This window comes from Onychostruthus taczanowskii, unplaced genomic scaffold (genome assembly GCF_017590055.1).
Source record: "Onychostruthus taczanowskii isolate IOZ18803 unplaced genomic scaffold, ASM1759005v1 scaffold12, whole genome shotgun sequence".
Lineage (NCBI taxonomy): Eukaryota > Metazoa > Chordata > Aves > Passeriformes > Passeridae > Onychostruthus > Onychostruthus taczanowskii.
The window spans coordinates 5,803,904-5,824,748 of NW_024498351.1; the positions used below are offsets into that span (position 1 = coordinate 5,803,904).

At 37.1% G+C, this 20,845-nt stretch overlaps 1 protein-coding gene across 4 annotated transcripts in view; it reads left to right on the forward strand.

Annotated features, from left to right (window-relative positions):
- Positions 1–20,845, forward strand: part of GUCY1B1 (guanylate cyclase 1 soluble subunit beta 1) — a 41,607-nt gene that overhangs the window by 922 nt on the left and 19,840 nt on the right. For 3 of the 4 annotated variants that reach the window (XM_041427867.1, XM_041427866.1, XM_041427869.1), the window contains exons 3-5: positions 15,087–15,187; positions 16,195–16,313; positions 20,590–20,787. In XM_041427867.1, coding sequence (XP_041283801.1) covers positions 15,087–15,187; positions 16,195–16,313; positions 20,590–20,787 — 418 coding nt within the window. The remainder of the gene's footprint in view (positions 1–15,086; positions 15,188–16,194; positions 16,314–20,589; positions 20,788–20,845) is intronic. The other variant, XM_041427868.1, reaches the window with a different exon arrangement.

Below are 20,845 nucleotides of genomic sequence, written 5' to 3' on the forward strand. Positions count from 1 at the left end.
GATTTTGGTAATGTCCTCACCTCGAAATCAAAACAGTCACTGATTATTAAAGAGAAATGAATATAAGAATGTAAGTAGAAGAATGGGTTTTGGCTTCATTTCTTGAACCTGGTTTCTTGTGCCCAATCCTTGCTTTTCTGGTGGTATAATGTTTTTCTGAGGAGCTGACTGCCTTCACTTTAAGCCTTTGATCAGTTGTGAGATTGCACTAAAAGTTTTAAATGAGTGGGCAAACTACTTAAAAATAGTAGTATGAATCACTGGGCAAAACTACCACAAAAATTTTTAAAAGGACATGAAAGCTTACAGAGTTGTAGGCTTACTTCATCAGGCTTTAGGCAACATGTGGTCAGAATAAATGGTTTAATATGATCTCTTGATAAGGCAGAAGTCGATTATCCATCTTGGAGAAAGTGGTCCTCTTTCAGCTGCATGCCTTCTGTATGCCACTAGCATATTTTAACATGCTAGTGTTGATGTTGATTTTATAATATATTGCTGTTGTCTTAATATAATTCAAAAGGCCAGTTTTGATTGTGATTTTTTTTTTTTTACCATGACCTATTTTTTTCATAAAATCATTTGTTAAGAATGTGGTAACCTTGCACAGTACCATGAAATCAGAGAATCATAGAAATGTTCTCTGGAAGGGTCTTCTGGAGGTCATCTAGTCCAATTTCTGTTCCAGCCTGGATTGCTACTGGCACTGGATCACGGCTCAGCTATGACTTTTGTCTGGCTGAGTCTTTGAAATGACCAAAGGTGAGTCCACAGTTGTGGTTCAGCAGGCATTCATTGTTCTGTTGATCCCTGACAGGTACTCTGTAAATTACTGTTTGCAAATACAGTTCTGTGCATAACACAGATGAACTTTTAGTGTACACCACAGAGTTTTGTGCTATAAGTGAGGCATTTAATTTCCTTACATACTAAACATTTCTAAACACAGTGATCTATTTTGAATTCCTGTTTTGATTTTTTTAATGACATATGTTAATTAAGAGGTGATAAAATAGTGACACATGCATAATTTCCCATGAAAATTAAATAAATAAAATAAAAATATGTATAAATATGATGTTCACTCTTTCTTGCCATGGCATCCCTTACCAAGATGCCTTTAAGTATCATGGACCACTTTTTGTCCAGATTACTCACTGAATATGTATTTGTATTTAAGATCAATCCATTAGAGAAGGTACAGAGTTTCATCTTCTAGGGTAAGACCATGCTGCAGACTGGCAGAACACAGCCATAATTCCTGATGCATCCTGTCTCTTTAGATTTTGGAAACACCTAATAGAATACTGTAGATAGCTAAAGCCCATGAGGAATACTACTCATATAACATTTTGGAGAAATTTAATAGAAATATACAAAATTCTTTTCTAAGGTCAGCTGTGAAAATACAGGAAGCTAGTACCTCCTGTTTCTGCTTTTCAAATGAGAAACATTTATGTCTTGTAGCGGCCCAGCAGGCAGGCTCTGCTGTTAGCTCACAAGAAGATGGCTCTCTGGAAGGAAACCAGCACGACACCACCCAGCAGAAGACTGGAATGGGATCTCCAAGAAGGAGCCAATGTGTTTGCAGCAGCTGCCATAGCTCCTTATGTGGAATGGGTCACCATGGGGTGTTTATTCAGCAGGATTTCTCAGTTGTCTATCCTAGAGTTCAGAAACCAGTAAAACAACCCTCACTGGAACACATTGTAGTGGTGCTGATGTAGGGAATCGTAGTGTCAACTGGGAGCCAAGTGATGTTGAAGAAAAACTTGAATGTTTTATCTTTTATAAGCAGATACAAACGTCTTACAGAGGCTTTTTTTGTTAGAACTGTTAATTGTTTAGGAAACAGCAAGGAAGTACAGAACAGTGTTGTGGCATGCTGAATTGAATCAGTTGAATCACAGATGACTGGAGAAATAATTATTGAAGTCAACAGTCCTTGGCTGTTTCAAAAAAACCCATGAGGAACTTTTCACTGTTAGTAAGGTTGAATTTGCAATAGAACTTCAGCATTTTTATGAAATAGAGAGGCCTCTGGGTAGTTCAGTAGAAAATTTCTTATCTAAACTTTTTTGATTTTGTTTTTTATTTTTAATGTTGAGCTGATCACATACTGCTATTTTGTTCTCTCTGAAGTCACCACAGAAGATATGAATCAGCATTGCGGAGTGGTGGGTTATGATTGCTGAGTGATTCTCAAACCCCAGCAGGTGAATTTGTACTTAGTGTTGATAGAAGGGGAAAGAAAACATGGAACTAAATAAACTGAAGTAATGAAATATGGACATTCTTCAAATAAAGTGCATTTTAAAAAGTTAAATGCTAATTGAAAGGTTATTCTTCATATGAAACATGTAAACTCTTTTGTAGCTTGTTCAGTCAAAAGTACTGTTGAATGGAGTTCTTATGTTGAGAATTTGGGTGCCCAAATAGTTGATTTTGATGCTCTTACTAGAGTGGTTTCAGTGCCATCACTTACTGTTACCTGAGTTAGCGTGATGATTTCAAGTCTCTGTGCCTGCTGTTTTTTTAATTTTTCAGCATTATTGTAAAACCATGATCTATCAGAAAAAGACTCACGCTGTTTTTTAATGGCCCAGAGTGGAATTCTTGGGAGAGTTAGCCTCCATGTTATTTTCACCCATGTTAAAAAAAAAAAAAATAACAGAACAACAGACTCTTTTACACATCATATAATAAGGCACTAAATTAATGGAAAAATGACAGCATGTACTTTGATATAGGGCTTGGCTTTCCTGAAGAACTAGAATTAAAATGCTTGACACACAAAATGGTTCAAAAGCTATTTCTGAACCAGCATTCTGGATCCCAAATTGGTTTAATTTAAAATAAGTCTAAGAAAGTCTGGCCCATAAGTAATGAAAGTTAATCTTGATTTGTGAAGGCTTTGCTCATTTTCTCAACAGCAGAGTCTCAAAAATTTGCTTCTCCTTAAGGTTTTCTCTGACTGCCACTTGCAGAATGAGAATTTGAACTAATAAACGGGGTTTTTGTGATGAAGCAAGCCGTAAAATCATTAAAGGGATTTAGCAAAGCTGGATGAGCAACAGGGAGTGAGAGGAAAGTCCTTCTGTAGTTGCTGAATTCTGCAGTAGCAGATTTTTCTTGGTGGAAGGCAATGATGATTGACCATAGTCCTTTCTTTTGCTTACTGGCAGTTGTAAGCTGCACGTGCACTGCTCATTGTCATTCCCTATTTCATCCTTGGAAGGGAGACTTAGGACCTGCAGTGCAATGGAGACTTTGGTCAGCACTTCACTAGCTCTGCAAAGAGTTACCAGTGCAGAAACAGTTAACCTAGACCTGTTAAGCTCACCGTTGCTGAGAAAAAACTTTTCACTTGTTCCTTCCATACTTAAGAGAAAACCTCTTCTGCACCCTTTATTTTGTACTCGTTGCATCCAGAGGCTGGTTTAGACTGTGTGGCCCCAGTTGCAATGGCTGGTTCTCAGGGGTGGTTCTCAAGATTCCTTTGGCATTAGATATCTTCAAGTCCTCTGCAGCCAACATAAACTCAAAGTTGTCGGGCCTGGCCATTCCCACATCCGTGCAGTTCTGTGCTCGTGTCTGTTTAAGGCCAAATTTGTACTGCTGGGTGATATGGTAGCGTGTGCACGTGATTGTAAGTAGTGCACATGGAATTACTGTCCATGTACCTGTCCAAAACAATGCAGAGACATTACTCATATTGCCAAAATAAATAAAAATTTCCAGGGCTTAAGAAATTGTATCCCTAGTATGTTTCTATGGTGGGCATATTTTTATGTTGTTTGATAGTACATTTTTAAAAGAGGCCTCTACCATAAAATCTGAGCTCTTCTGCAACAGGTATCACTTGTGGCTCAGCTGAACAGCCAATGTATGTGAAATTCTGATCGCTCCATTCAGCAGTTCTAAGGGTTTAATTGTGTAGCAAGCTTTGACAAGGATGTCTTCTTGAAACAGCTCCAGGTCAATATGTGGGAGCTAGAGCAATGTTGTCATCAGGGAATATGTACAGAGTCTTTTTCCTGTGTTTCCCAACACTGTTCCTCTGTGTTTGATTAAATGAATACAGGATTTTCCCACGGGCTCCTAAATCTGAACTGAGGCCAGGTTAGATGCTCAAACTGTGACACTTTCAAACATACTGCCAAGAAAATGAATGAGAACTCAAAAATCTAATAAATGCATTAAAATGCTTCATCACAAGCCCATATAGTTAATTAGTATTTTTCTCACACAGGTATATGAAGTGTCTGGATTTGGGAAATGAAATGGCACAGCCAGTCAGCCACAGTCTTCATCTTCCCTCTGTTTTTATGGTAGGAGTCCCCACAAAAACACGTAGCATGGAAAAACTAGAGAGAAAGTTGAAACTCAGTATTTGCTAAAATCAGCTACATAGAGGTGAAAACACTTTTTATTTGATGCTGGACAAGTGTTCAAACTTGGACAGTAGAAAAATAGGCCTTTTTTTTTTGCCCCTTTGCTGTCTGTACCTTAGCATGGGGATATATTAATCAAGTAATAGCCTTATATCCCTGGTGCTCAGTGCTTAATGTAGAATTAAGGCATCTCCTCCTGCCTTTGCCCTGTTTTGTCCTTTGGAGGGGTTAGGATGGCATGTGCTGTCCACACTTTTAAATGCCAAGACTCCAGGTCTGGGGAGCCTTCTGGCCAGCACAGGCTCTACAGGGACTCAGTGGTCTGGAAGTGCACGCTATGGAAGAGCTAGGAGGAAGGAAACTTCAATTGCTTGTCCGAGGAGGAAGGAAACTTTTATTCCCCAAGTTTCACAGATTATCACCTACCAAGGCTCCAGACTCTTAAGAGCTTTTTTTTTTTTTCTGTAAATCTCCTGTTATGGTTAAAATGTGAAATTGAGGATTGAGAAACTGGCCTGGTGCAATGTGGAAAAGGAAAGTGGAAAGCTCTGCTCAGTTTCAAATTTGGTTCAGGTGAAGTGGGAGAAGACTGTACCATTTGGGGACGTGAAAGAAACTGCAGGGACTGAAAATGAAAACTAAACAGACAGAAACTTCTACATCCTGTTGGTGAAGGTTAGCATGATGTCAGACTGTAGTGACTTGGCACTGAAATGTAGGTGATTTAAGAGTACATATTATGGGGTAAATTTTCAAACGCATTCCTAACATATTAGTAGTGTTGTATGTTGCCTGCTTAAGTCAGGACAGGTAGATGCTTTTATTCATTTACCTGTCTAAAAATGGTGCTCTGCTGATTTCCCTAACATTTAGATAATTAGGAACTCATTGACAGGATGTGCTGTTCTGATTAATTATATTTGTGATATATATATATATATGTATATGTAATATATATATACCTAGAATTTACTATTCTAAAATAGTAAGTTATATAAATAAATAATATAAAATAAATATTAAATGCCTTTGAGAAAATATTTTCTAATTTTTTTTCTGCAGGAGATGGACTTAGATTGCATTGTTTCTTGGGAATTTCTCACAGCAAAAATTGTCTATTTTTATGCTATTTAAACAAAGCAAATAATAAGAAACTTCTTTATCTGCAGAATGAAGGTCCTAGCTTGGCTTTCTATGTCTGTATGCTGGGTTGAAAATGTCACTTTGTCAGAGATGTTTTTTTTTTTCTTTTTATTAATAGAGCAAAACATAACTTATATTTCTTGGCAAATCCTGTGAGAATCAAGATTTTGGCCTTCTGCTATTGCTTAGCACAGTGTTTGGATGTAGTAATAGCTCCTACTATGGTGTAGTTTGCCTTTTCATAAACCTAGGAAAGCATGCACAACAGCTCTAGTGAAAGACTTTTAAGTTGCAATAGTAAGCTCTTAAGATTAGATTTAGAATTTAGATACTTTGTAGGTCTGATGCTGGTAGGCTGTAAAGTCCATGAAAGTTGTGTTTTGAGCATAAAAAGTGCTTAGTATCGTAAAAAACCAGAACCGCTGGTCACATACTGGGCACCCTAAATGAATGAAACCTTTTTGATCTGTGGTGTTCCTGCCTATTTTAAATGGAAATGGTATAATTGGCCTCATGAGATTGTTGGAGACCTAATTAATGCTTCTGCATGCAATTAGTGGAGATCAATTCCACAGGAAAACTTATTAGAAAGGAATAATTCTCTCTACAGAACTGGTTTTGAAAACTGCTTTAAATCAAGCCTGAGGTTATATATTGAGGAATGGGATAAAATAAAACACGAAATAGTTGTGCATTAGTGGAGTAGGATCTGGCCTCAGTACTGAGGGAGCTGGAAGCCTGGAGGAAAAGGAACAGGTTTTGAGGGCTCATGGGTGTGGCTGGGATGTTGTGTCATACAGGCTGGGAGGCAGACAGGGAAATGTTGCTTGGAGCAAACTGCTCTAATGTTGCTGAGTGGACCCAAGTCCATCTTTCCTGCTTTTACTAAACTACAAACAAACAAAAAAAAACAACAAAAAAAACCCCAAAAACAAACAAACAAACAAAAAACCAGACGTTTATGGCTCTTTATGAGAGATATTTATTTCTTTGTAATTGTTCTGGAAAGTGTTTTTCAAGTTTTCAGTTCTATATATAGGGCAGCCCTTTAGAAAGCACGTAAAACAGTGCTGTAGTCTGTAACAGCCTGTCTGCAGTGATAACAGCATCACTGCTGGTAGGAGGGAAGTTGGATAATCATCAACTTAGAATGTAAAGTTTTTGGAGAAAATCTATTTCTGTATGTAGGTACATATGCAAATAAATGTTGATGTGCATGCCTATGTGTATGTGCATATTATGTCTACATAATCACCATATGGCCTGGGCAATACAAATGCAAACTAAACAGGAAATAAGAATCAAATATCTGTACAAATTGTGAGGTGAGGCACTTCAGTTAATAATCATCTGTAGTGGAAGCGAGTGAAAAGCCTTCCAGTTCTCTTTGGTATTTCTTGTTACGGGGTTGAGGAGAACCTTGATGCCAACCTCCTTGTGAATTTCTAAGTGTAGGTTTTGGTGTGTATCAGACTTCTAAAATTGTATTTTATCCTATTAAAGCCTTTTTATTTATCCTATTAAAGCTTTTGGGATTTCTCCTATCAAAATGCTGGCTTTCCTGTTCCTTTCTTTTGTACTTCTCCCCCCAGGAACTGTAGAATTCTGGCTGGTGAACAGGTGAGCTATGGAGTTCACCACGTAGACACACATACATACCTGTGTGCTGCAATGGTGGCAGTCAGTCCCTGTGAATCCTCTTTCCTTCTTTGTTAAACTGCTGGGAGTTTGCTCAGTATTTTCCTTTCCCAGCCCACAACTAATTATTGTAAAGAATTATTGCTTTACAGTTTACTTGAGCTTACTGATTCTTTCATGCTCAAAAGTGTTGCAGACATACTGTGTTAATTATTTTAACTGTCTTGTCACAATGAACACTGGTGAAAAAACTGAGGATTTCACTAGAGTTTAGATTGTGAATCCATTCTTATTTTGGATCATGGTGTTCTCAGTTGTAAATAGATCAGTGATCTGTTAAAAAACAAGAAAATGGAGGTTTTGCTTCCACTTTCAGTACCATGTGGGTTTACCCAGTGCTGAAGGCAATGTTCTGTTTGACCAATCTCAGCAATTTTGAAAAAAAATGCAGATTGCCTACAAATAGACATGAGAAGGACACTTTGGAAAGCCATTAGTGGTGAAATGGATGATTTCTTTTTAATCCATACCCCTTTTAACATTATTGAGTTTTTGTCCAGAAAGTTTTGTTTCTGTTTTAAAGTCCTTATTTCATACTATTCCAAAGTTCTAATCAATATTTTTAAATTTTTTTTTAAGTGGTGCTGACTAAATGATTCTTCATGGGTAGGGTGGTTAATATTTACAAGCTTCATAGGGTCAGAGCACTGTAATTCCTGCTATTTCAGTTCCTCACAGCGGAAGGGCCTGCTTGAAGGTCAGGAGTTAAACTGTGTGGATGCCAAATTATTTAATTCCTCTGGGAAAAGGTTGGCTAAAAGGAAATACTGGCATGTTATGAAACTTGGTGTGACTGTTCTTGCAGTATCTCTCAGGTACTTTGCAGTTTTCCCAGAATTAAGAGCTTTTAAATGTGCCAGGATAACAGGTGTTAGAAACACATTGTTCACTCTTGTTAATAAAGTGCACGAAAGAGTATTTTGTAAATACCACTCTTTTTATTCCACTTACGTAAAAAGAAGCAAAATAATACTGTCTGTATATTTTTAATAATATTTTTAGTGTTTGTAGTAGCAGCAAGGAACTTGTACTTTTGTTAACTGTGTCTTCTAGTATTATCTTGTTTTGAAAACCTACATTAAACACTCCCGTATCCAGCCCGTAAAACTGGGAAATAGCACAGAACTGTGAAGTCTATAAATACACCTATTTATTTTACCCAGAACATCATTTTCCTGGACAGATTCCCATTTTTATTTAATCTTGTAACTTAATATAATTTATGTTCTTCCCAGCTGGGTATTTTAAAATATCCTTGGACCATCCAAAACATGTACAAGCCTATTTTCTTATTTTCCTTTTCGGAATACTGGCTCAATATTTTTTAATAACTTTTAGTAAAGCGTCTTTGTGAAATACATGAAAAAAAGACAGGAAACATTTTGAAAAAAACAAACTGTCTGTGAAGTAATATGAGCAGTGAGTTCGCCATTTTCATGTAAATGAGATGCAAAGGCAATGATTTGGAGTTCACAGATACAATCTTTTGGTCTGACCCATGTAATCCTGTTTAAGAGTGCTACTCTTGGAACGGAATTAAACTTGACTTGCTCCTATCAGTGCGATCAGAGCCATGCTGTATTTCTAAGTGCAGTAGAGTTATTTTGTCATTAAGATTGTTTTGACTGATGTCTTCAATTTAACGAGCACTTTTCCATCCTTGGTACACCAAGAATACTGAAGCACAATGGTGGCAAAAGTCCCAACAGAAACAATACATATCATGGAAGAAGTCCTGGAGGTGGTCTTGGAACTAGCTGCTGTTTTTGGTGTGTTCAAGGTGACACACCCAGTGTGCACACTTTGGGCTGAGTTTTGGTAGGAAGAGATCCAGTTGTGCTTCTAGGACCCTGGATGATCTCTTGAAGTGACACCAGCAGCTTCTAAGTAATAATGTTATATCACAGAGAAGCCAGTGCATCTTCAGGATGCAAAGTAATTGTTCCATGCAGTCTTCTACCATATTCTTTGTCAATATTTGCTGCATGCAAATGGGAAAGGTTCTTCTTCTGTAAGAATTTCTTAAGATTCCAGCTTTTTGACTGGCTACAGAGGCAGGATAGCAAGTACAACTTTACCGGAAGAAAAAAGATTTGTCAGCAGCAATCTTCTTGAGTAGGATTTATGCAAATTCACTTTAAGTACTGCAGTCTGACTGCAAGACTACATTAAAACTCACCTTGTGCAGAATGGGCTGTATATAAGTAAGACCAGCTTGATGTGGTGTCTTGTCCAGCTGTGTTGTCTGTAAAATCTCCAAAAATGGCAAAAGAAATTCTTTCTACATCAAACCTCTATGAGAAATAAAAATGTGTGCATCCTATGGTTCAAAAATCTGAAGTGCAGGATCTGTTCTGATTTTAAGAATAGTTTTTCTCAGAATGCTTGTCCACACATAGCATTTCAGCCATTTCTGTGAATTATTAACATCACCTTTGAACATTAGTAGTGTGTTTACAAATACTAAACTAGTTGCACAATGGGAAAGATTTTCAAAGGGACCATTGTACACAGATGTATCACCTGTAATGCTGTCCTGTGCTGCTAAATCAACAGCAGTTTTGGGGGTGTTAGCATGACTGATAGAGGAAAGGCTGCTTTAAGACTTGATCCTGCTTTGATCTATTCAATAGGAATTTTTCCAGTGATTTCATGGCCAAATCTTTATGTGAAAAATATCCTTTGTATAGCTGTTATTTTCCATGGTGCAATGGTTTAAGTTCTTCTCTTGCCCAAGTAAACTGCCTCACATTAACCTGGATAATAGAAACATTCTGGAGGAAAACAAAAGCATTTTAGAAAAGTCTGTGCTGGAATCTTTGTTTCCCACAATTGAAATAGCTCTGTGTAATCATTCAGAATTAGTCTAGAATAAATAAAAAGGGCTGCCAGACTGTAGAAGTTAGGGCAGGCATGTCTTAGGATGTAAGTTTTGAACCATGAAATATCACATCTCATGTGACAGGAATCAGTTTGGGAAGAGCATTAAAATCCAGGGGTGTTTTAACATTTTGAACATAAATTTATAGGGGAGCAAAACCCACACTTATTTTGTCACTATAAATATAAATGAGACATTAATTGTAAATTCTGTTCGATTTGACTTGAAACTTATTTTGAAAGAACAGCCATATAAAAGTTAAAAGTTTGCTACTGTAATACTGCTTCTTCACTAAAGAAATAAGTAGGGCTTGGGAATTTGCCAGAGTTTGTTGCTTTTGGCTCATTTCCAGTCAAGTTCTTAAGAAAGCTACCAACATGTTATTGCTGTTAATGTCTTTGTGATCAAACACCACAGTCTGCAGAAAACATTAAAACTATGCTAATTTCCTCCTCCAATTTTATCTGGTCAAAAACTGTAACTTAAGATTCCAGCAAAACATTTCAAGGGAAATGCCACAGGTTTTTTTTTAAAGCTGTGGATTATGAAGTTTTCTTTAAAATGTGGTCAGCCAAATACAAATGTAGGGAATTACAGATGATGGACAGCTAACCACAGCAGCTCTGACAAAGTAGCCTCACTCTTAACATTAATTCTAATTATGACACTATCATACATTTCTTCCTATCACCCTTGTTATAAAACCATGTTCTTAGTGTAAGTGTAGGCAGCTTTGAGAAATCAGATAGGGTCAGGTAATTAGGTGGGAAAAGTGCAGCCATGGGGAAACAGTTTTAGGTATTCACCTGAATGACACTGCCCTGTTTCCTGGGCTGCTGGAGGTCAGTCATGGTGCTGATAGCTGTGATGCTCTCTCAGACAAGTTCTTTAGAGGCCCTGCTCTTTTGTAGACTTGCTGAAGGGCCAATGACTCTGAAAAAATGGGATTGCTTTCATTTTGCAGTGGCCATTTTGGATAAGCTCGCAGCAGATTTTCCCATCACATACAGTCTGAAGAGTAGTATTTGAGAGAGAAAGAATTTAGAAGCTCTCACTGCTGTTAGATTACTGAGGGAAGCAGAAGGGCTTTGGAAGCCTGTCCACAATCACTCTGCCTGCATGTTGTCTGTATGCAGGGCAACTTCTGTGAACTGGTGATGGAGCAGACAGGGAAATTCATCAAGCAGAAAAATAATAGAGAAAAACAGCTATCTAACTGAATTTTATTTCAGCTCAACACCTATTTAAATTGCTGGAATGCACCAGCACAACAGATCTCAGCAGTATGAAGGAATGGACTTGGAAAGGAAGAAGAAAGTTCTGAAATTTAATAATTTTCAAGCATGCATCTTAAAAAAGCAGTTTATCTTTTGAAACAGGCTTAGATTAGCCATTGTTGTGGTATTTGCCATATTTGTAGAACAAGCAAAGACATTTTTGCCTGCATGATTTTAACTGAGAAGTGTAATCCCCTGCAGGAGTAAATATTTACTTTGACAAATTTTCTAGAAAATTTTGCTCAACTTAAAAATATTTGTAATGGGAAATATATCAATAAGGCTACAGAGAAGATGGCTGCTGAGTGATCCAAAGCATCTAGAGTAAACTAGAAAAAAACCAGTTAAAATAATTAAATGAAATAGGATTAAATAACTGAAATAACCAGTGGTGATTTTAAAAAGTGGTAGCTCAGAGAAATTGCAGATATTGAAGAAAAACTTTGACAAAGTAAATTAAAGACAAATAAAATAAGAAAAGAAGAAGCATGGCTTGGCATAGAGAAGTAAACAGGAAAAGTTCCAGCCAATGTAGTTGGAAAGAAATGCAAGATGTCTTGAAAGAGATACCAACATCATCAAACTGGGTCAGTTTTTCATAGGGGAAATTCTCACAGAAAAGCTGTGTCTACTGGACTCTGTAAGTATGCTGTATTTTTGAGGATGTTCATTGCTTTTCCAGATGTGTGTATTATCCTTTGTGGTTTGGCTCAGATCAGAGAGACTAAAAGAAAGCACAGCATGTATTTGAGATGTGGGAAAGTTTGTTCACCCTTTGCAAACATCCCTCCAAACTGTAACTGGCTTGTTGTTACATACCATGTTATGAGAACCAAAGAATCAAGATGGTTTTCTTGCCTCATATTCATTTCAGTTCTTTTCTTAGGAGATGTAAACTTTACCTTCTTGTCCCTGATGATCTCTTATGTTTCAAGACATCATTTCCCACCTCTCTTCCTGCTTAAGACTCTGCTTAATTAAGGTTATTACAATATTTTTCATGTCATTGGATAGAGAGTGATGTTTCTTTTAGGTGGAGTTATGAGGCATATTTAGTCACACCTCCCTTATAGCCTTGTCACATTTCTTTAGGAAAATTGCAGTGCTTGTGTTCAATTCATCATTCTTAGAGTGAGTGTAAAGATGTTTATGTCAAGTAACAGTTACAATACTTCCAGAATTAATAAATAATATATTTTTGAAATATAAAAACAGTGTTGTGTAATTTTTGGACAGTGGGAAGAATGTGAGGAGCAAGATAAAAGGAAGATGAAGAGGAAAAAGAAAATAATGGGTTCCAGATGTCCATTAAGTGAACAGATTACCAAAGACTGATGATTACAAACTGGAGGGTTACATGACAAGTCATTTCACTTTCAATAAAATACTGCCATATGAGAAGGGAAGCAGTTATTCCCAGCAGTACCATTTGCCATCCAGCAGTTTTAAGATCAATGAGAGTACTTAATTCTCACACCTCTCCCCTTTGAGTACCTCAGGAATTGTTTCTGTTCCATGAATGAATAATTCTACTACATCTGTAAATGCTTGAATTGTTCTGCAGGCATTATTATTTTGTATTAATTAACTTTTCAAATCATTGACACCACTTTATGAAATTAAAACCTGAGTTACAGTCAAATAATTTGGTTTTAATTTATGGCGGATTATGTTATGATAATGGAAAGTGTTTGATGTAAAAGGGGATGCAGGATTTTATATAATAGATTTAGAATTTTTGTTTTTGTAGATCTTTATTATTCTTCTGGTGTCCGAGAAAAATTCAGAAGTTAGAAATATTGGCTCTGTAGGCTTGAGCCATATCTCAAAGAGCATTTTTTTGTATTTACTCAATTTACCAGTCATACTCTGTTAAAAGCACTTCATTACCATGGTACTAGTAAATAATTGTTTACTCACTGTCCTCTTTAATTTGTACATTAGAAAAATAATTATACTACTACCAAGTTGAGGAATGTGTTGATTTGCATCCCTTGTCCAGAGAATTTAAGAATCTACCTCATAATCTGCCTTTTTAATAGTTTTTTCTAAATCTAAGGGTGTTTTTCTGAAGAACCACATCGTATACCTATTTTTTTTTTGTTTGGTGTGATGCAAGATGTGATTCAGTAATTCACTTCAAGGCTTTCCTGTCTCTTGGCCTTTCTTTTGGCTTCCTGAAATGAACTGCAGCATGGAGATACATTTAGATGAAAGGGTATAATTTCTTTTTAATGAGGTAGCTGTGACCCTCCACCTGCAAATATACTAATGATGCCATAATCATATTAGCTTTGCTGAGGCAAAATATATTCTAAGTACATCAATTAAAGCATGAGTACTTACAAATGTCTCCTCTTTCATCATTATTTCTGCAAAGCACACTGTCTCTATAGAGAATCATAGTAGGCAACACCACAGGAGGTGAACACCTATTTTAAAAAACATACTGAGAAAGGAGGCTGTGCTCATTTTCCAGATGAGGACTTCAACAAACAGGGCACGACTTCATCAGAGAACACAGCAGGCCCTTCTGCACATCTCCTCATTTGCTGAAGGAAAATTTGCAAGGCAAATAAGAGCAAATACAGACTACTGCTTTAAATGAAACTGGGCAGAGACAGGGCTATGTCCACTGGCATGCTCTGTGCACAGCAGGACCAACCCCATGGGCAGCTGCCTCTTCAGTGTCCTGGGCTCTGCCTGCCCATGGGGTGCTCCCTGTCCCCTCCCAAGAGCTGGGACTCACCGGTGCTGCGCACTCCTGCCTGCTGTGCTGTGCGGACAGGGTAAAACAGGCAGGAAGGCACTTGTGGGTCCTCCCTAGTAACTCACCTGTGCCGAATGCAAAGCTTGGAAGGCACGACAGTTCCTTCATTGTCTGGGGGATCAACTTGTTTTCCTCAGTGAAAAAAAAGAGCCTACAGATTTGTGCTGCCTTTTGGACAAGGTGCTGACTTGATGTTCAAGTTGAAGAGAACAGTAAAGGACCCGAAAAACAAAGCAGTCATTTTGTTTTGGTTTTTACTTAGTGTAAGTGTGCACAGGACATATATATCTTGTCTTAAACCTGGGGTAGAGTTGTTTCCTTTAGTGAAGAACTGTATATTTTTATTGTGCTTTAGCTAAGTGGTGACACTTTCCACATGAGAATCAATGTGCAATGTGAGAACAAGGCCTTGCAAAATCTTAGCATCCTTTTTCTTCCTATCTGCTTGGCATGTGCACAGTTCTGAAAAAAGATACTTGATTTGGTACCTGCATCTGTATTTTAAATTCCTCTTTGGACATATGTGCAAATGGTTGTTAGAAACATCCCATGCCTTTTGTAAATACAGTGTAATTAAAATGTGATGGAATGAAAAAACAAAAAGTGTTTGAAGATCCCATCATGGGCTGCATTATTGGGTAGTCTTTTATTTTAAAATGCAAATTGTGTCTTTATTAGCATAGCAACTTATTTTTGAGCCTCTGTACTGAAAAATCATGTTTATTTTCTTGTAGCTAATTATTATTTTCAGAACACTTGTGGTCTGAAATATTTGTATTGTACACTAATGACTTTGATATGGAACACATTTATTTCTAATTTTCTGTCTTAAATAACTATACAAACTTATTTGTTTTAAAAGACTTTTATCCATATGGTGCTTTTTCCTCAAGCAAAAATATTTTATTCTATTTTCTTTTTAGGAAGGAGGCTCAGCTGGATGAAGAGGGACAGTTTCTGGTCAGAATAATTTACGATGATTCCAAAACCTATGACCTTGTTGCAGCTGCGAGCAAGGTCCTTAGTAAGTAATGCAGATATCTTCTTTACCCATTCATCACAAAAAAGGTCACGTCCTCCTGCCCCCCAAATCTGTGCAGCAGAGAGGAACAGGATTTAGCACAGGGGAAGTGAAAACGGAGTATTGGTTAGAGAATTTTTTTAAATCTTAGGAGAGAGAATTGCCTTTATTTCTCTAAGAAAAAATTACTTCTTTTATTGCTTGAAATGATTTTTATTATTTCCAAAGTATTCCATCTTAAACTGAAGAAATATACCTCATCCACACAACATGAGCAGTGTAACAAGCAGTCGTGAAGTAACAACATCCTGCTGCAACTGCAAGTTTTAACCACTGCTGCAAGAGCAGTGAATGAATAAATGAATGAATAAATGAATGGATGAATCCTTGATCTCTGCTGAAGAACAGTGCTGAGTCACAGAAATGCTTGTGGCATGGACACATTTCATTTAATTGCATATCAGCCATTGATTTGGGTTGCATTCATTTTCAATCATTGCAGCTCTGGTCTGGAATTTAAAAGGTAGAATTATGCCCATCAGCATTATTTTATCTGCAGACCCAAGTGCGGTATGAAATTGTTCTGCATCAGTAATTAGCCAAAAATCTATAAGACTGATGACTGTAGTAATGTTGAATTGGAGCAGCTGATGTGGTTTCATGCTATTGTAAATTGGAATTAACTCTGCTGAGGCGAGCACTACTAACAACCAAGTTCCTCTATTTTCAAGAAGTGATTCATTTTTCTGTATCAAAATCTGAATGCTATACATGTGTGAAATGCAAAATGTGGTGAAATAATAGTAGTAATTGGTAAATCTTAATGAAATTCCTGCATTGAATACTCTCTATTTGCCATATGAGCCCTGAATCTTGCTTTGTTCTTGACCTACTGGATCTGGGTAGTGTTTAGGTACTATCTTTCTTGTTTATGAGTACAAGAGTAAGGAAATAAGTAAGTGCATGAAATACAGTGTTTGGACTGAATCATATTTTCCTGTTTTAACTAGATTTAAATGCTGGGGAAATTCTTCAAATGTTTGGGAAGATGTTTTTTGTGTTTTGTCAAGAATCTGGTTATGATACAATTCTACGTGTCTTGGGCTCAAATGTCAGAGAGTTTTTGCAGGTAAGAATTTTGTGCAAAATTGTTCCAGATATCAGACAGAATTGTGGCCTAGTCAACAGAAGTTTAATTTTAAATTCCAAAGAGAAATTTGGAACAGGAGTATTCATATGCAACAGATTGCAGGAGTGGTCTGTGTTAAGTGGACTTACCTTATTTATCATAACAGAAAATGTGATCTTCAGGTTTTATGATATTTTTCTATTATCTCTGACTAATTATAGCTATTGGATATTTCTAATAGTTATGTACAGAGGTAGGGATCATAGCAGCTTATCTCTTAAGATGTTATCCTTCATCCATGAGCTGAGGGTGGGATACTGCAGAATAGCATGATACTGCACTATAAGCACAAACAAAATGAAAATGATTCTTTAACAGCATGGAAGAAATGTAGGGTCTTCTCTAGAGTGTTATTTCTAGGTGTAGAAAAATGTCCTTTTTTGTCACCTGAAAATTGCTCACTTCTGTAAGCACTTTGTATTTAAGATTTGTGATCTACATCACTCTTGGAGAGAACTGTGTACTGTAATGAGGTTAAAAGAATTGAACTGGAGAGTGCCCAAAACCTGACTATGAAAACTTTTTATTTTCTCTGAATATATAGCAGCCTCTTGTCATCTATACCCTTAAAATTTCTCCAGCATTAAGGGAAAAAGCAGAATCATGGTTTGCTAGATTAGTTGAGTATTTACTTAGGTGTCTTGCTGCCCCAAAACCTGCATCATTCCAGAGCATCGTAGATACAGTCAACCCAGACTTCGTGTACAAATCCCACAAGGTGTAGTTGCTGGGCAGAACAGGGTATGTGGATGTTCCAACATGTGCCTATCATGAGCAATCTGTAAACCACTATGTGATGTGCCACCCTTTATATTCCATAGCTTCATTCACAGCCTGCTCTCAAAGCAAGCCTTCAGATACTTTGGTTTTATACAGGAGTAACTTTGGTTACTCATGTATGGGCCCGAAATACAGTTTCTATTTGCTTTCCCTCATGCCCTTTTCTATATAATATACTTCTCTTTTCCTTCCTTACCACATGTGCTGGTGGAAGGACTGGACATGTTTGTTATACAGACAAAACATTATAAAAGTGGAAACAGCTTACATTTATATTCTTCTAAGGGCAGTATTTTAAGTTGCTTTGTTTGAATTTTAGTGTTAACAGACGACATTGGCTATTATATACTTCTCTAAATGTTAACAGGACTAACATATTAGTAGCTGTGCCAGAAGAGTACTTTTAAGCTTTTTATTGCAATGGAAAATCAACATTACCTGTTATTTATTAGTTTTGCATCTTGCAGCAGTCATATTAGGTCAGGAAACTACTTTATATACATGTTACAAAAATAGGTGCAGATTTGGTTTAATGTCCCAAACTTCTCTCAGATTCTTAACATAACAGAGTTCCAAAAGGTGCTTCTTGAGATGTATACTGAGTACAGGATATATCCAAAATATTTGAGAACTGCAGCTTTTTAAAATATATAAAAATGAATCTCACATTTATATTCCATTTCCTTTGACATCTCAAGAAAATTTAGTTTATTCATAGTTGAAACACAGGTACTTCAAGCTTCATGAAAGAGGAAAATAAAAAGGGCAACTAAATCAAATATTTATACTTTACGTGAAAAACTCAAGCGTGGAAAATTTGCAAATCATGTTGAAAGACACTGTACCAAAGAGAAGGAATGTGAAAAGAGGTACCTCCTAAGAAACCCAAAGTGTGCTTTTATGTTCAGTTTAGTAGCTTTCTATTGAATGAAAATCAAAGTGGTTAGTTCTCTCATTTAAGGAATTGTTTACATTGCTATTTAGACTTTCATACTTGCAGTGCATTAAAATTCAGGGGATTAACTCCTCTTTTAGATAAGTCTCCAGGTGCTGTGTACCACATAGCACTGTTTGTGGTACATATGTTTGTATTTCAGGTGCCAACCACAACTCTCACTTTTAGACAGACCAGGATCAGCCCCATTTAAGGACAGACTTTAAGACTGCTTGTTATTTCAAGGAGATTCTCTTGTGTTTCTCCATGGAGCTGATCACTGTTCCTCATAGCTCTGGAATAATTCTTTGGTCCCAGCACAAGCTCTGGCATACATCTGAGCAGTCTAGGAGCCAAGAATTCAGGGAAAGAACTTAGCCTATGACAAACTGTACCTGACCTCACCTCTGGCTCACAGCAGGTGAACATACAAGAAAAAAAAAACATTCGTTCTTTCAGAATCTGCAATATCAATTTGGAATGGATTGAACACAACAAAGAAATAGGAGTAGGAGTAACAGTGACAGTGTCTAGGCCTAGGAGTGATTTCAGCTCCATGATCTGGAAAAAACATGTCTACTCCTTGACTATGTGTCAGAGTGAGGTTTTGAATACAGTGAGCTGTAAGTCCCCCATTCTGGAAGATTAGAGAGTAAAAGCTGAAGGACATATCACATGGACTTCACCTGTGACACTACTTTGACAGAGTTGGCCATAAAGGAGTGGAACGGTGCCAAAGTGGTTTTGCAGAATGGGGCTACCACCAGTTGGTAGTCACCATTGTGCCAGACTTAAATGTTAATACTTAGACAACCATTTTACAAAAATTCTGTCCTTGACATTGGCTGTTCCCTGTTTGAAATTTTTCAGCTGGTGACTGTGTGACTGAAAGATGATAATCTTTTCCCATGTATCTCCCTGAGAGTTTTTCTCCAAAAGGTCAATATATCCCAGCTGTTTCTGAGGCATATCTACTGAAACTGCAGTTCTGCATCCATTGAAGGAGATGGTGGGGCAATCTTTCTGAGGCAGTCATCTCTCTTGCTCTTTTCTCATCCACACTCTTTCAAAGCAGTCTCCTCTAATTTCATTGTCTTGAACCCTGCAAAGTTCTTACAGAATTTGCCTTCTAGCATTACGGTTTTTTTTGTCAATGCCCACTAACAGCTGGAATGAATTGACACCCAGATTGTTGCCTCTTCATGTTCTAATTTGGAGATGTTGATATAGCAACAAAAACATGAATTGGAAACAAGCTGAAAAACTGAAGGAGGAAATTCCAGGCTAAGTGCATCCCACGGAATTCATTGCTAAGAGTGTCATTTTGTCTGGAGGTCTCCAAGAGAAAAGGCAGCTGTTCAAGCACTTCACAGCTCACATGAAATCAAGTTCAATATGCGTGCACAGATCTGATGATCGACAGATGCTCATGAAAGGTGGAGATTTTCCCAGACAGCACACTGAAAATATTTTCACTTCACTTCCTATGTTGGCAGTAAACAATATGCCAAGCCTGGTGGTAGCAGTCACTTGCAGGGCAGTGAGAGAACAACATTTAAAACATGCAGTAATGTTCTGGACTTAAGATGTAAGGCGTTATATGAATTTTACAGCATAAATAAAAAATTGTGGCTTGCAAGTCTATCCTGCAAACTAGGTTTCTCCTTCTGTGTTAAATTTGCAGTAAATAGCAACTTGGATCCTTGATAATTGCTTCACAATCAAAGTTGAATCTACTGTTTTGTTTTAAGTGTGATTTTGATCTCACTGTTCTCTTTAAGCCTGTCAGTTTATAATTCAGCTTACCTGTCCAGATCACAATTTGTCTGGTTAAAATTTAAAGTTAAAAAAGATCTCTTCCCTTTCTTGAACAACTGTTTCTGATAAATTATTATAGCAGCTGTGCTACTTCTGTTTATTTTGTGGGTTTTTTCAGTTATTGTCAAAAGAAAAGATATATTTGAGTTTGGTCTTTCAAGCATTTAAATCTTTAAAAATTTGAACTTTGTCAGGCCCTGTAAACTTTATGTTGTCAGAACTAGGCTTTTTCACTGATAGTAAGGACAAAGATTTATGTTTATTCAGACATGCTTATTTGTATTTGGCTCCTGAATTAATATTTGAAGAGGAGATTATAGGGACTGTAATTGGAAGGAATGAAACTGGCTGTGGTACCAGACTGAGAAGCACACAGAAGGTCTTTAATCATCTGAGTGTTTCAAAATACAGCATAATCAAGCACGACTTCTTACTATCTGGAGTAATTTATAATAGTCCTTATTTGTATGCCATTCATTGTTCAGATGTTGCCGTGGTAGATAGAACATTTCAGGCTACCTGAACAACCTGCTGTGATGGCAGTTCTACAGAAAATAAGGCAAATGTGTAGAAGTATGAGCAGTAAGAGAAAGGGGGTGTTCAGATTAGACAAAATATGTGCTTACTTTCTTCATAAATTGTAAGTGAATGCCTTATAATAATGTTTTTAATTTCTTCTTCCAGAATCTGGATGCTTTGCATGACCACCTCGCTACTATTTACCCGGGTATGCGAGCCCCTTCCTTCAGATGCACTGATGCAGAGAAGGGAAAGGGACTCATTCTGCATTACTATTCAGAAAGAGAAGGTCTGCAGGATATTGTCATTGGCATCATCAAAACAGTAGCTCAACAGATCCATGGTACAGAAATAGACATGAAGGTAATGTCTGAAGTAATATACTCATTGAAAATTTATGTCAGTAGAAAAAAACCAAGAA